General features: G+C 44.9%; 1 protein-coding gene across 1 annotated transcript in view; it reads left to right on the top strand.

Annotated features, from left to right (window-relative positions):
• Positions 1 to 17,440, top strand: part of CEP68 (centrosomal protein 68) — a 57,747-nt gene that overhangs the window by 24,741 nt on the left and 15,566 nt on the right. The window contains exons 4-5 of the mRNA XM_040430109.1: positions 888 to 984; positions 7,173 to 7,342. Of these exons, the coding sequence (XP_040286043.1) occupies positions 888 to 984; positions 7,173 to 7,342 (267 nt within the window). The remainder of the gene's footprint in view (positions 1 to 887; positions 985 to 7,172; positions 7,343 to 17,440) is intronic.

Raw genomic sequence — 17,440 nt, 5'->3', positions numbered from 1 at the left:
ATCTGTGCGTACCCTTACTGCAGACAACATAGAGCCATAAGAATAGATGCTCCAGGATTGTTATTACATGGGGAATGCAAGTAGTTACTAAAACTGACATGTGAGGAGAGGGGGCAGGTCCTCTTTAAAGACCCAACCAGCTAGTCAGGAAGGGGTTAAAGGAATTCTGTCACCAGGAAGCTCACTTTTAAACCAGGCACACTGCCTTCAAGGGCTAGCTCAGCTGACTGTATTGATACTGTTCACTTAGCGATTAGCTGCTTCATTCTGGAGAAAAAGTCCATATGCAAATAAGCAAATAAGTGCACTGAGGGCGGGTCCAAGCCACTTGTGCACCCTGCTTTCCTTTCCAGCCCCTCCATCTCCCTCTTGATTGACAGGTCCAGGCAAGATGACTGTTTAGGATTTAAGGAGAGGTGGGGCTGGCAGAGGAAGCAGGAGCAAGGTGTGCACAGTGTGGCTTTGGCCCGCCCTCAGTGCACTTAACTGCTCAGTACGCATTAGGGCCTCCAAACTGAAAGATGATGTGGTTAATAGATGAGTCCTAAACAGTGGACTCCCTTATTAATAGTTCCCGCTTCCGACCGCGCTTGGCCTGGAAAACACGGTCCGAGTGTGGTCCGTGGTATGCCTGGAGGCCGGCATACCACGGACCGTTCACGGCCATGTGCATTCGGCCTTAGCCGTAGTCTTACAACTGGGAGGGCACAGGTACCCTGGTCCACCATTCTGGTGGTCTAACATCTAGTGAATAGCTGATAAATACTTCTGACCGGAAACCCCTTAAACATTCGTTTCACAGGAGAACCTCCCTGATTTGCAATCACGTGATTTTAGCGCTGCAGGAACATTGCAGTGTTGTATATTCACTATTTCTCTTCTTCCAGAAACTTAAGAAAGATGTAGCGGAGCAGCAAGTCCTTGCCAACGCGGTTATGAAGGACGGCGAGTCTCTGGTGAGATCTTTGGCCCTCAATTCCTCAGGTAGGTGCGGGTGCACTGTCATGATATCACAGCGTAATGCATAGCACCATGTTAGGCTGTGGGACCCTTATTGGTCACACCTAAAGCAACCAGGCGTAGGCCGCATTCACACGACTGCGTGTCGTCCCCGGGGGTTTTGCAGACTGAAAGCTACGGATCCCCAAACCACAGACTGCGCCCATGACCAATTGACTTCTTTGGGTTTGCGATTCGTAAGAAGCGGCCAAAGTTAGGACAACATGGCACCAACCAGGAAGCAAGCCATGTGATCTGGGTCCATGCCTCCGCAAAAGATAGGACATGTCCTATGTTTGGCTGCATCTTGCAGATCTTGGACCCATTGAAGTCAGTGGGTCCGCACTGCGATGTGGGGTGCACAGCTGTTGTAAAAGTACAACTCCCAATATGCCCTGATGGCTAAAGCCATTGGCTGGAGACCACTGCTGTATAAAGTATTAGGCCTTGACTCCATAGTAGTCTGCTCAGTACCTGTGTGCAGTCTGTTACCTACATTAGGACGTGATGCACCTAGTACATGCACACGACATACATTGTGGGGTTGGATTACTTCCCCTTAATGTCAGTAGAAATGCTTTTATCATCAGTTTCTTCCCATTCTCTAGAATACAGTTGTTGGGCAAAAAGAATACAAAAATCATCCAGTTTTTGTGCTGACTACTAGGCCTAATAATGTCAAGCATGCAGTGATACCCTTTACAGCACCCACACAAGCCATAGACACAATGGTCTGGAGGGGACCTCATTGACTCCCATGGGAGAGTTTTGTAGGCATGCCCTGTGACCCCCGCAGAGGTCACTCTACCTGGAAGGTATATAGGTGTTACCTGCCATTGTAATCCTGCCTTTGATAATAAGCTGACTGCTGAAAGTGATTTCTACAGAACAGGAAGTGTTGACATATTATTAGGGCTAGTGGTCACAGTGGAAATTGTAGGATTTCAATGTTTTTTTAGTTTTTTTTTATATAGTGATATGGAAAAAAATATATATAATCAACAAAAATGTATTTAAAAAAAATGATTTGTGGGGTTGTCCAGGATGGTTGCTTTCTTCCAAAAACAGCATCTATCCACAGTTTGTGGTGCATGGTATTGCAACTTGGCTCCATCCACTACAATGGAGCTCAGCTGCAATACCACACACAACCTATGGTCAGATGTGAGGCTCTATTAGTAAGGCTACTTTCACACTTGCGTTCGGTGCGGATCCGTCTGCATAAACAGCTTTTTCAGATCTGAGTTTTCACATCGTGAAAACTCAGATCCGACAGTATATTCTAACACAGAGGCGTTCCCATGGTGATGGGGATGCTTCATGTTAGAATATGTAATACAAGGTGTTGGCTCACACCTAATGACTATGTAAGGTGCTACTAACTCACAACAGGGGTGCCCTACCCCAAAGTAGCGTAGTATAGAGGTAAAATAGAGAGTGAGTGAGCACTCACAACATTTGTACCATAATGGAAATATTTAATGGAAGGTTACAAATAGAATAAAATATAGAGCATAAAATACATACAATATATTACACAAAAATAACTAAAAATTATAAGAACATTCAAATGATCCCAAGAAATTCACTTGATAAAGCGTAGTAATTGAACACTCTGTCCCCACAATGTATGGCGAGAGTCACTGGTATGGCTGTAAGTATCGCTTTAAGCAACTTTGAGCAACTTACTCCCTGGGATAAACGATTCATATCAATGGGTCAATAGTGCTTCAGTCCTCCAGGCTTTGTATGTGAATGTCTCAATATACCAGGTAATACTCAAAAAGCAATACTCTATATACACTCACCTAAAGAATTATTAGGAACACCTGTTCTATTTCTCATTAATGCAATTATCTAGTCAACCAATCACATGGCAGTTGCTTCAATGCATTTAGGGGGGTGGTCCTGGTCAAGACAATCTCCTGAACTCCAAACTGAATGTCAGAATGGGAAAGAAAGGTGATTTGAGCAATTTTGAGCGTGACATGGTTGTTGGTGCCAGACGGGCCGGTCTGAGTATTTCACAATCTGCTCAGTTACTGGGATTTTCATGCACAACCATTTCTAGGGTTTACAAAGAATGGTGTGAAAAGGGAAAAACATCCAGTATGCGGCAGTCCTGTGGGCAAAAATGCCTTGTGGATGCTAGAGGTCAGAGGAGAATGGGCCGACTGATTCAAGCTGATAGAAGAGCAACGTTGACTGAAATAACCACTCGTTACAACCGAGGTATGCAGCAAAGCATTTGTGAAGCCACAACACGCACAACCTTGAGGCGGATGGGCTACAACAGCAGAAGACCCCACCGGGTACCACTCATCTCCACTACAAATAGGAAAAAGAGGCTACAATTTGCACGAGCTCACCAAAATTGGACTGTTGAAGACTGGAAAAATGTTGCCTGGTCTGATGAGTCTCGATTTCTGTTGAGACATTCAAATGGTAGAGTCCGAATTTGGCATAAACAGAATGAGAATATGTATCCATCCTCTGATGGCTACTTCCAGCAGGATAATGCACCATGTCACAAAGCTCGAATCATTTCAAATTGGTTTCTTGAACATGACAATGAGTTCACTGTACTAAAATGGCCCCCACAGTCACCAGATCTCAACCCAATAGAGCATCTTTGGGATGTGGTGGAACGGGAGCTTCGTGCCCTGGATGTGCATCCCTCAAATCTCCGTCAACTGCAAGATGCTATCCTATCAATATGGGCCAACATTTCTAAAGAATGCTATCAGCACCTTGTTGAATCAATGCCACGTAGAATTAAGGCAGTTCTGAAGGCAAAAGGGGGTCCAACACCGTATTAGTATGGTGTTCCTAATAATTCTTTAGGTGAGTGTATTTCTTCGGCAGGTCACATTTAGTTATTCCACCAGTGACTGTTGTGAAGAGTTGACGGTACCCTGTTTCCCCGAAAATAAGACAGTGTCTTATATTAATTTTTGCTCCCAAAAATGCGCTATGTCTTATTTTCAGGGGATGTCTTATTTTCCATGACACATGGGGATCAGAGGGGGGAATCAAAATGGCACAAGAGAATCAGAGGGGAGGGGGATTACCATTTTACGGTAGTACCCCCTTCTGATCATCCTGTGTCATTTTGATTCCCACCTCTGATCCCCCTGTGTCATTTTAAGTGATCCCACTACCCTGTGCCAGTGGACAGTGGATTATTTAGTCTCTCTCCCCCCTCCCACCTTCACCAGACATCCCCCACTACCTTATCAAACATTTACCCCCCACCACCTCAGTCACCCCTGTGTGTCCGTGCCAGCCAGATTCCACACAATGTGCCCAGCTCCTGCCCCGCGCGACTCACTGTCTAATCGCGAGTCAGCCAGATTCCGTCAGTCCAGAGGATTCAGACGCCCTATGGTAGCGTCAGGGGCCTTATATTCTGGCGGGGCCTTATTATCGGGGAGGCCTTATTATCGGGGAGGCCTTATTTTCGGGGGGATGCCTTATATTACAGCGAGAGGCAAAACTCGAAGTAGGTCTTATTTTCGGGGGATGTCTTATTTTCGGGGAAAGACGGTAGATGGTAATAGATATATACAACTCGTCTAAAGTTTATCAGCTGCAGCCTCTATTCAGCTGCCGTAGCCACCAAGAGAGTCAGTTATCTGGGACAGGTTATTGTATTCTTATGTCCATATTCAATGGTGACTCTTAGTCACTAGATGTTGAAATGTTAACTGCAATAATTTTCAGGTTCCTACCTGCCTCCTGCTGAGACGTTCGCGGTCTTGTCACGCGAGGGGCGAGCGGTGCAGGAAAGCAATCGAGCGTCTCGCGTCGCACACCTCGGACTAGCAGCGTCAAAGTATCGCGGGATTACGCGGTCAGGTGTTGTACCTTATCGGAGGCGTGTACTGATCTCTTACAGGGGGCTATGGTACGCACAATTAACCCCTCAGGTGCGGCACCTGAGGGGTTAATTTTGCGGATCACAGAGCCCTGTAAGGCTACTTTCACACCTGCGTTTGGTGCGGATCCGTCTGGTATCTGCACAGACGGATCCGCACCTATTATGAAAACGCTTAGATCCGTTCAGAACGGATCCGTTTGCATTACCATGAACAAAAAAAATAATTTTTTTTTTTTGTTCATGATAATGCAAACGGATCCGTTTTGACTTTACATTGAAAGTCAATGGGGGACGGATCCGTTTGAAAATTGAGCCATATTGTGTCAACTTCAAACGGATCTGTCCCCATTGACTTACATTGTAAGTCTAGACGGATCCGTTTGCCTCCGCACGGCAAGGCGGACACCCGAACGCTGCAAGCTGCATTCAGGGGTCCGCCTGCTGAGCGGAGCGGAGGACAAACGGTGCCAGACTGATGCATTCTGAGCGGATCCACATCCACTCAGAATGCATTAGGGCTGGACGGATCCGTTCGGGGCCGCTTGTGAGCCCCTTCAAACGGAACTCACAAGCGGAGCCCCGAACGCTAGTGTGAAAGTAGCCTAAGAGATCAGGTGCTGCCAGACAGCAGGGGGTTGTTATGTCCACAGTTCTTAGTATATTCTAACTTGAAGCGTCCCCATCACTATGGGAACGCCTCTGTGTTAGAATATACTGTCGGATCTGAGTTTTCACGATCTAACTCAAATCCGATGGTATATTCTAACATAGAGGCGTTCCCATGGTGATGGGGATGCTTCAAGTTAATATATACCATCTGATTGGAGAAAACTCCGATCCGATGGCATATTAATAGGGACTCCTGACTTTACATTGAAAGTCAATGGGGGACGGATCCGTTTGCAATTGCACCATATTGTGTGAACGTCAAGCGGATCCGTCCCCATTGACTTGCATTGTAAGTCAGGACGGATCCGTTTGGCTCCGCACGGCCAGGCGGACACCAAAACGCTGCAAGCTGCGTTTTGGTGTTCGCCTCCAGAGCGGAATGGAGGCGAAACGGAGCCAAACTGATGAATCCTTATCCATTCAGAATGCATTGGGGCAGTACGGATCAGTTCGGGGCCGCTTGTGAGAGCCCTCAAACGGATCTTACAAGCGGAACCCCAAACGCAAGTGTGAAAGTAGCCTAAGAAAGCAGCCATGTTTTTCTTATCCTGGACAATCCCTTTAACATTAAAACATTGTTTAAGCAATAGGACACATTAGAATAACGCAGGGCTGACCGGCCATTTAAAGGGTATCGGGGTGTTCAGATCACCCCCCCTCCCGATAGCAGATGTTGGGGTAAAGAAGGATTGGGCTGTTAGACTTGCAACATGTCTGATCCTTTTATTCTCAAGGGGCAGCTCTGTTGAGCTGTATGGACCGCTTTAGGCTCTGTTCATATCTGGAGAGCATAGTATCCCCCAATCTTTACCTCCAACAGTGGGTTCGAAGGGATGCCATGAAGTGGCATCCATTACCCATGGGCCCAATGTTGAAAGAAAAAAAAAACACCCTATACCACGCTGTATATGTTTTCATTTGTGTGGGTGCTCTGTTTAGGAAAGTTCAGTTTGGCCAAAAGAGGTGAACGCAAAAAGCGTAGTGCAACAGACTTGGCTGTTTCCATAATCCTGACTGCCTCTCCTACTGTTCTGGAGATACAGTAGGTGTGGTTCCCAATGCTGAAACCCAAATCTATGACCAGACATTCATGTCTTAAAGTAGAATACCCCTTTAAGATTCTTTAAACACTTTAAGGGTCCGTTCACACGTCCGTAGTGTATTGCGGATCCGCAAATTGCAGATCTGAAATACAGCCGGCCGGCACACCCCATAGAACTTGCGGACAAGAATAGGACATGTTCTATTTTTTGCGGAGCCGCGGACTGGAAGTTCAGGGCCGAAGCCCGGAGGTTCGGGAATGTGGATGCGGACAGCACACTGTGTGCTGTCCGCATCTTTTCTGTCCCTGTAGAGAATGAATGGGTTCGCACCTGTTCTGCAAAATTGCAGAACGGATGCGGACCCATTTGCGGACGTGTGAATGGAGCCTAAAGCTACTCGAAAGTAGGTAAAATAAAAGCTGTTCTCCCCCTAATGTTTGATCTGCTTGGAAGGTGGATGCTCTGTCTTCAGGGACATCAGGTGCAGGAATTCCCCCACAGGACGGCAGGAACGGTGTTAGTAATCGCTTCCTTGCAGACCTTACTGTACAGTGACCTTTTTTTCTTAACTTTTTATTTAGTTTTGAAGGACACGCTGACATTGATTTCCAAACAGTCTGGAGAGCTCGATCGACACACTGAGCGTCTGTACGCCTCTGTTCTCGAAGCTATGGAGACCATCACCGACGACAGCTTGGCGAGGAACAGTAACCGAAAACAACATGTTCCCCTGGAGATGGAGTCGAGTTAGGTAAGGACAGCAGAAGCAGAGGAGGAATGTCGTCTGACACGTGCCTCGACTGAGGAAAACCTAGTAACACGATCACTTCCAGTGCACGGATGCTCAGAGATACGTGCCACTACATTCCTCATGGGGGCTTATACAGACGGACTTCCTGGAGACGTAATGCCAGCTACATCCATGTACAGGACATGTCCAAGGTGACTTACTCTAGCAGACAACCCCTGCTAGGCTATGTCAAAACATTAAGATGAGTAGAGTCCGACTTCTTGGACCCCTACTGATCCTGAGAATGAGGGGGCCACAATCCTAAACTTGGCTGCTGCGCTTTCATTCTCTGGGATCGCTGGGGGTCCAGATGGCATTTTCCCAAAGCCCTATTGAAGGGTTGTCCAGAATTAGACATGGCTGCTTTTCTCCAGAAACAGCGCCGCACCTGTCCATGGGTTGTGCCTGGTAAAGGTAACTCGGCGTCATTGAAGTGAATGGGGATAAGCAGCAATACGACACACCCTGCGGACAGGTATGGTGCAGTTTCTGAAAGGAAACAGCCATGTTTTTCCAATCCTGGACAACCCCTTTAATTAAGGTACTACATAAATAGCACTCTCCTGCTGACTCCAGATTGCTAATCTGTATGTTCATTCTCACCCCTTTTCCCCTGCTGTGTGCAAATAGGCACTGGGATACATCAAGAAGACCACTTATCCCATATCGGCTGGGGGAGCCAGGGGTGGGATCACAGGAACAGGCCCTTGTGCCCCTTTTGAACATGGGGGCAGACATGCACGTGTGACTGCCACTCCATTCAAACCGGGGAGCACAGTCCCACGTTCTCATGATCGGCAGGGATCCCAGCAGTCGGACCCCCGCCCATCAGACACTTATCCTCTATCCTGTGTGTCACGTACCGGGGACCAGACCAGCCCACCACGTCACGTGACAGGGGCTGCCCAAGCCCTTCACGCCGATTCACCTCCCGTCCTCACACGCTGTTGCGCCCTGCGCCGAGACGTAACTGGAGCATAAATCGCCACCTGAAGCCAGCAAGCACACCCATGCAATAACACGAAACTTTTGCCGCCGCCACCACCCGTCCGTTATAAGGTTGACAGGACACCGAGTGTTCCACTCGCAGCAGACACACACACACACACGATAGTAGGCCTCACGGAAAAACAACATACCACCTCAGACTGCGCACACACTCTTCATGGAGCTAACAGGTTCGTAAGGTTACAAGACAAACCATCAAACTTTTAGGTTTAATGTATAGAAAATAGACAGCACTTGGTTGGAAAAAATGATTAACAAGAGACATACATAAATGGCAAACAATTGTAAAATAAAAAGGAGAAAACATAGAAAGTTCTGATACTTAGCAGTTGCGTGGTAAAAGTCCTTTCCTCCCAGGAGATTTGGGCAGAGTAATGGTGCACAAACCAATTCGATTGGAGCTCCCGCTTTGTGGCACCAAATATCCCAGAAATCACATGTTTATGCCTTTCCTCCAGGGGCAGGCCTGAGCCTGAGGGGGATTCTCCCTCCCACCTCTGACTTGGCCCCTCTGGCCGAGCTTCATTACACATGCTGTCGGGTATACAAAGCAAATGCTTTATATAAAGATGAAAAAAAAAAATTAACGGATCAACAGAAAAATTATGCAAACGACATTGATCCAGGAGATGGACATAATCATCTCACAACGAGTTCGATCAAGAACCTGATTATTTTGTGCAATCAGTAAAACAGGGTACAAGCGTCTATGCAAAAATATAAATGGTTTATTATACAATAGTTTAATATACAATCAAAATATACAATGATATGCAGTACCCAGAATTCGCCACTATATGATGCCAACAAAACAAGACTCAACCAACACAAGAATATTATGCAATACAGCTTTAAATTTGTGAGAGATATACAATCAATGGATTATGCGGAAAACTCAATCAAGAAGATGACAGATACGAGCCCTTGCTCTGCCCAAAAATGATGACCAATCTCAGATATGGGGTAGTATGGTAGTATTGCACAAAACTTATAAATTATTGACTTGATGTCAAACTAGGGAATACTAAGATTCCCAACAGAAAGTTTCTCCAATATTATCCCCTTTATTCAGTTATATGCATCGTAACTGAAACAAGAGAGAATACTGATGTGGCAACTAACGTTACACGTCCGCAAATGAGCGGGTACCTGACTAAGTATCAAGCCAATTAATTTAGATCAATACTACATAAAACAAAAATATACATTACCCAAGGGTCAAGTGATGTGCAGAATCTTGGGGCAGCCAGCTCTCGAGAGTTTTTCCCAATAATCCAAATGATTCTCCAGAGATCTATAATCCCAATGTTTCTTTGTTTGTTTGTTTTTTTTTTCCTTTCCCCTTTTTTTTTTTTTTTCTTTCTCTGGTAACTGGTTTCTTAACCCAAAACTTATCAGATGAACACGCCCTCTGAGTTTGGAACTTCCAATCATTGTTGGATGGGTGTGGGCATTGATAAGGAGCATGACGTCATAATACTACCCAGAATGCACTTTTGCTACTGATGTCGTATCAACTGCTCATATCTAGGTGGCACTGTTGTGTAAGCAATAGGCATCATACCATTAAGGGTTAACTCATACATGCCTGATATTTTCACTACTACACCTCTGACGTCTAGAGGCCTTGTCTCAGGGCCGAGGGACAAACTTTGATACATAAATGTATACTTTGAGGAACATCTAGACAATTCACACACTGTGGAATTCATGTTCAGATATGAAAAACAATGAATTCTTAGAATCTGCAGGTGCGGTGTATCTTCTAACTTTCTAAATGTATAATATATTGTTACTATAACACTAGCTTTTGAGCAGCACAGTGATCTTCTCATGGACTTACTTTGGCCTACATGAAAATCCATACAAAACAGTGAATATAAATCAACATGGCTCTTAAAGGCAATGAATACCCATTATAACTAAAATACGTAGATATAACTGTTTACACTTATGAAAAAGCACAACAAATCCCCCTTCATTACAATGTAATCCAATAGAGAAGTTGGACTACATTGGAATGTCACAAAAGGCTTTTCATTCAGATTCTTCAGAGACATTAGTTCTTGTTTAAACTGTTCGTTATTCTCATGAAGATTTATTGAATGAGTCAATAATTTTGAGTGTAAGTCGGTGGTAACGACAGTATCCTCTACAACGGAATATAAGTCCGATAAATGTTTTTTTTTCTGATTCTCCATCTCTGCATGAATACTCATTAGGTTCCTTTTCAGTGAACCAATCTCAAGTTCCAATGTCTTAATGGAGATGGAATTAACAGCTGATACACCAGTGGCAATGACAGTGCCCACTACGGCAAAGATTATGGCGCTTTGGTCGCCGACTTGTTGAAAACTGTTCTCTAGTCATGGTTTTCCTCGTCTGTTCCAGGATCTGTGTAATCCTTTCTTGGGAATAGCCGATATGCATTTGATACCAAATCTTTATCTCCGGATACGAAATCTCGGAAATGTTGAACTGTCTTTCGACGAAGACACGTGGATCCAAACTGACGTAGATCTTTTGGGATAGAATCCTCTTATTCGTCAAGAGGAATCCCGCGGTATCATGTAGCATGATCCCAGATGAAGGGCCTGGTACAGCAATCGGCTCGGCCTGGAACTCCTTCCCCAAGATCAGGATGATGTAGACAACGGCAACAACACTCGATGCCACCTTGCGCCTGAAATATATTGTATGACAAATATAAGTACATACATCTTCCACTTTTTATCACTCCTGCAAGAAAAGAGTTAATACTACCATACATCTTTGATTTGGCATCGTTTCTTTTCTTGGACAGAGCAAGTTCTCGATACAAAAGTGAGTCAAGAGATAATTAGTTACAGAGGAAAATACATGAGGATAGGTTAGTACATTTGAATGTTCATACTATACCAATCCTGGGTTTCCGTCTTTAGCTGGAACCTTGATATCTCTTTACTCTTCATCATCCGGCAATCCTTCCATTTGGCGAAGTTGTGACCTAGGATGACAAACACGTAATTGATTAATATGCACCCATCTCTCTATAAATTCATCCCCCTTAGGAATTTCGATCTTGTAGACCACAGGTGACAATTTGTCAATGACGACATAGGGTCCCTTCCAGGAAGGCAGAAACTTCTTTTCCTTCACCTGATCCCGGGCGAAGTTATAGAGATAAACCTGATCGGAAATTTGGTACTCCTTTTGAGTAGTCTTCAGATCATAGTAGGTTTTGGCGCTTATGGCTGCTTTCTCCAGATTCTTCTGGGCAAATGCAAAAGCATGTTGAAGGTGCTTACGTAGATTCTCTATGTACTGATGGGCTGTTGAAGCATTTATCAAATTTTGGTCTGTTGTCCGGTAGAGTAAATGCTGGGGTAACACCGTCTTCCTTCCTGTGATCATTTCGAAGGGAGAAAGTTTGGTTGCTGCGCTTGGAGTGGCTCTGATGGCCATGAGAACCAGAGGCAACTTTACATCCCAGTCCTTACCGGATTCATTGACAAATTTCTTTAGAATGTTGACAATTGTTTGGTTGTAGCGTTCCACTCCACCACTAGAGGCTGGTCGGTAAGCTATATGTAGCTTCCTTTTTACTCCCAATATCTCCCACGTTTTTGTCATCACCTCACTAGTGAAATGACTTCCGCGATCGGACTCAATGTGTTGGGGAAGACCGAACCTGGAAAACACGTGGTTAATGAGTAGAGACGCACACACACTTGAACTGCAAGTCTTGCAAGGCAAACATTCTACCCATTTTGTGAATAGACAAGTCACGGTTAACATATATCTGTTGCCTTTTGATGAAGTTGTTACTGGTCCAATAAAGTCAATTTGGATGTCAGACCTTGGCATGGACATCCCCCTTTTTATCAGCGGTGCCCGATGAGTGGGTGCTTGCGGCTGGAATTGAGGGCATATTAAACATCCTTGACAATATGTGCGAACGTCTTGCAACGTATGAGGCCAATAAGCGTAATCCCGTAGTAATTCATACGTTAACTTCTCACCTCGATGACCAGCCGTTGGGGCGTCATGGGCGTGTTGTAACATCAAACCTCGGTATGCTGTGGGTACCACCCATTGTGAGATACCATTCTTCGAGGTTCTTACCAACAATCCATCCTGTAACGAGAATTGGGACTTACCCTTCATCAAAATTCGTAACTCTTCTTTGCCTGCACAGTCTTCCATAGTTACGGGACAGTTCTGCGAATCTTCAATGTGTTTGTAAAACATACCAATGACTGGATCCCCCTTTTGACTCGCGATGAGATCCTCACTAGGGGAATCTTGGCTCCATTGTGCCACATTGGCTTCGGTTTCCTTTTGGGCCTGTCTTCTTGTCATTGCATCAACGTGGATAGTTCCCATGAGGTCATCAACGTCCAAGACTTCTCCATTAATGGCTGCTTGTTTAGCGAGGGAATCTGCCAAATCATTCCCCTCTTTATCCATACCTGGAGATTTTGAGTGACCTCTTACCTTCTTCCAATAAATGGTGAGACCATGGGTGGTAACCATGTCGTCGATCTTACAAAACATTTTACCATGCTTGACAGGCTTATTGTTACTTCTTGCCATCTTAGACCTTTTCCATCCAGGGAAGTACTCCACGAAGCTACTGCGAACAGAATTAGAATCTGTGATTATAACAAACTCTTTAAGACCAGAATCAATAGCCATTTGTACAGCTTTATACACAGCGGTGAGCTCCGCGAACTGGCTACTTTTGGAACCAATTTTATATCCGACGGAAATGTCTGGGAATGTGTTATTCCATACGATTCCGATACCTGCAACCAATTTGCGTTCAGTTTCTACATCGGTATGGAAAGAACAGCCATCAACATATACACATGGTAAGGATTTGCAGTATTCCTCTTCATAAGACTTGTATGGGGATGAATATTGTTCTTCCAGGAAATCATTTTGTGGCGGTTCACTTTTATGTCCTGAATTGAAACAATCATGCAGTTCGGCTAATCCTTGAGCAACTGGATTCTTATTATTTTGTTTGTACCTGATTTCCAATGGCCATCCCATTAAGGACATCGTCCAGGCGGTTATCCTGCTGTTTGATAAATTTCCATCCTTGATTCTATCACTCTGCAAATATTGCAGGGGTTGGTGTGCAGTTTCCACAATGATCTTTTCGCCCTGGATAAAACTCCTGAAATATTGCAAAGCCCACACAGTTGACAGTAATGCTTTTTCACAGTCATTGAATTTTACCTCAACCGGTGACAAGGACTTGCTGGCATAGGCGATGATCTTGTTTAGGTTGTCCTGTTTTTGGAAAAGGACTGCACTCACGCTTTTGTCGGTGAAGCCTGTTTCAATGTAAAAGGGTTTTCCACCTTCTGGATAGGCAAGGCATGGGGCCTGGATAAGTTTGGTTTTGAGGTCATTCACAGCTTGCTCATGACGCTCACTCCACTCCCATTTTACTCCTTTCTTCAGTAACTGCAAAAGAGGTTTTGTAATCTCGGCATAGTTATCTATGAACTTACGTGAATAGTTCATCATGCCCAGGAAGGATCTCAACTCCTTAGTAGTTGTAGGTGACTTTGTGTTGATCACTGCTTCCACCTTCTTCTTCTGTGGGTTAATTCCATCGGTAGTGATTTCATGACCTAAAAAATTGACTTTGGTACGACACCATTGAGCCTTCTGTAAAGAAAGTTTTACACCAGCGTTTCTCAGTTGGGTTAGTACATGCCTCAGTTCCGTAATATGCTCCTCAAAAGTTGTGCTTTTGATTAGGATGTCATCCACATAGGATAAGGTACCTCGTTCAGTGGCATCAGGCATTGCCTTATGCATGAACACAGCAAACTCATGACCCGCATTTATGTACCCGAAAGGTAATCGGGTCCATGCATATTGTTGCTTTCCAAACGTAAAGGCCAGTTTGTACTGATCCCTCTCGTCCACTTTAATTGTCCAATATCCTTGCGCACAATCCAGAGCAGTGAAAATTTTGGATCCCTGTATTTGCGCCAAACTCTGGTCAATATACGGCACGGGCCATCCGGACATGTATACACGTTTGTTTAACTGCCTTGGGTCCGAACAGAGACGGAATTGACCATTGGGTTTGAGAATCCCAAGCACAGGATGGTTGAATGAGCTGTGTACTGGACGGATGATCCCCCACTTCTCCAAGTTTTTGACGATTTCCGATAGCGACTCATACGCTGCCAGCGGAAGTCGATACTGTTTAACATATACAGGGGGTGCATTGGGATCTGTTTGAATTCTTGCAACGTGTAGGTCAGTTTCCCCACAGTCGTAAGAATCCTTAGCAAACATGTCCTGGAATTCGGCGAAGAGCCCCTTTAGCTGTTGACGCTCCGACTCCTCGGAACATGCGTCAGCCACAGAGATTTGCTCTTCCACCCGTTCCTGAAATTCTGGAAAGATTTCAGGCTGACTTAACTCGTAAGTTTCTTCAAGCTCACTAGTTAAATCGTTTTGAGTATTGCGTACCTTCTCCTTTCCTTGTTGGCATGACTCGTACTCCTTCTCATCGATCTCATGGTTGAAAACCAATGATGACTCTTCGATGTGGCATGTACCTTCTTCAGAGCTGAAAGGATAAACAGAGTGGATATTAAATAACCCCTCAGGTGTTGAGGAAAAATGTTGCTCCACTACCTGTTCTTCTGTCAAGTATTTATCAGGAATAAGTCCAATGACATCATTTTGGAAACCGAAAGTGTAATACTCTGAATCCATAGCCAGACCAATTATAGTGTCTTTTTGTAGAGATATACTATGGGGAGCCATGTTATGAATTACCATATGCAATGGATCCTGATGAATGTTTACCATAGGAGTCGGCTTTACCTTCAGGCCGAGTTGCTGCATCCGGTTGGACAAACAGATCAAAGCATCTGCATTCTTCAGTCTTTGTCCCTTCTTTACTTGAATGGGAAGAAGAAATGGTTTACAGCCTTCAGGGATTTTAACTTCATCTGCAACCACGATACTCACGGCATAGGGCATCTGTTGTCCCCATCTCAAGGCTTGCTCTTCATTCTGGAATCCCTCCGGGTTCCCAGGTAATCTGGACCATAGAGTATTGTTAACCAGATCAATCTCCACGGCAAATCGGTGTAGAAGGTCATTACCTATGTACATCTGGTACCGTGGTTCATTCAACACAATGAATAAATGTTCTGTGGTTTTATCTCCTATGGAAATAGACAAAAGACATCTTGCAATCGCATTATGACTCTGTGAATCTCCATCCAGATCATGAACCCATTGGTCCTGTGGAGAGGAAACTTTAATTATTTTAGGATTAGCAATCTGTTTCAAGAGACTCAGGCTTATGTAACTGGCTTCGGATTTCAGATCCAACTTGGCGTATTTCACCCGGGCCATATTGTTCACCTGTACGGGAATCAATAAGTTATCATTAACCTTCTCAATCCGTACCATGGATTGAGTATGCCTGGTCAGGTCCGCGACTTCGTAACTTCTCCCTTTAAGAGAAATAGTTAATGCATCCCCATCCAGGGTTACCTTTTCAATTCTGTCCTTCTGGATGGTTATGGTATGTGCGGCACCGTTGACGGCTTCCTCGGGCTCACCATTTTTCAGGATCGTGACATCCGGTGTTTGATTGTTCCTAAAATGCACTTCAACAGAGTTAAACCTTTCCTCAATCACATGACAATTACGTTGGGATTGTGCATTGCAAGAGTACTCATAGGCAATGGGTGCCTTCACCTGAGTCCAGACGGCTTCATTGATGAAGTCTACTATGGAACTCAATCTTCTCAGGAGGTCGATTCCTATGATCAGCCGATCATAGGGAAGGTCCACAATCAGTGTGGGATGTCTAATTATCTTCTTGCCAATTTTGAATTTTAACCATGATGTACCTTTTACCTGCAAAGCGTCTCCGCCGACACTTATCAAAGAGCCATCAAACGATTTCAGTTTCCGCTTCTTTGCTGTCACCTCCGATACTTGTTCGAAATAACTATATGACAATATAGTGGCTTGTGATCCTGTGTCAAGTAAACCCCTGATTGGCCCAATAAGTTTATCTTGGAGATAGGAATCAAGAAAATATCGGCCTTTGATCTGAAACAAATCACATAAAAAATTAGGGTGATCACTTATTTGACATTTGTTAAGGATTTGACCTTTCTGCAGCGTCGCGACCTCTGGTGAATTCTTGGAATTCCTGCTGCTCGCGGTGGCAGCAGCAGCCCCCACCTTTGGGGAGCACTGGATCACATCACAGCTTACAGACGGCAGCTCACAGGTTGATGCTGAGAGGATAGGATCACTCACTGGAGAAGACACATTAGTGCAGGAATCATCATGATTAGACTGTAATATAGGCAACATGTTAGACATCTCCTCCTTGGCCTCAATTTTAGGGTCACGAACACTGCAAGGCAAAGTAGGATTAGAAATCACATTAGATTCTGTTACAACTATCTCAGTAGCCTTGCACCGGCCTGGGCTCTGACCCTGCCCTGCCTGCATTATGGGGCTGAGCTGGGTCCTGCAGTTACCCCTAAAAAAGACTCAGGCTGTTTTCCAGTTGACACCTGGGACATTTTACTAATGATCTCCTGTAATTTGGCTACTTGATCTGCCAAATGATCCAAACGATTGTTTGGTTTGCGCACAGTTTGGACTTCTGGTGCTCCCTTATTGGAAGTGGGTGACCGACCTCTAGGTGAGGTAGGGGATTCAGGCCTATTTTCCTTCTGTTGTCTGGGCCTGTTGTTCCAGCGCCTGTATCCTTGGGGACCTCTATTGTAATATTGGGGACGGTAGTTAGACCTCCCAGCACTGGAGTTATCCCCCTCTGGCCCCTTGGGGCTCTGAGGTCTTGCTTGCTTGGGTCCTACCTGTTGTTGCTGGGTTTGTTGGACAGGTCCTGTAGCCTGAGGGTACTTACGTGGCTGCGTTTCAAATTTGAAACCAGGGTTTACCTTAGCTTCTGCTATGCTTTGTTCTGGGGACTTTTTATATCTCCTCTCACCTGTAGCATGGCATTCACTGATGTTATACAGTGAGGTGGCAGCC

The sequence above is a fragment of the Bufo bufo genome, chromosome 4, assembly GCF_905171765.1.
Source record: "Bufo bufo chromosome 4, aBufBuf1.1, whole genome shotgun sequence".
NCBI lineage: Eukaryota > Metazoa > Chordata > Amphibia > Anura > Bufonidae > Bufo > Bufo bufo.
The sequence above is the reverse complement of the archived record's forward strand: the minus strand, read 5'-3'. Positions and strand labels throughout refer to the sequence as shown.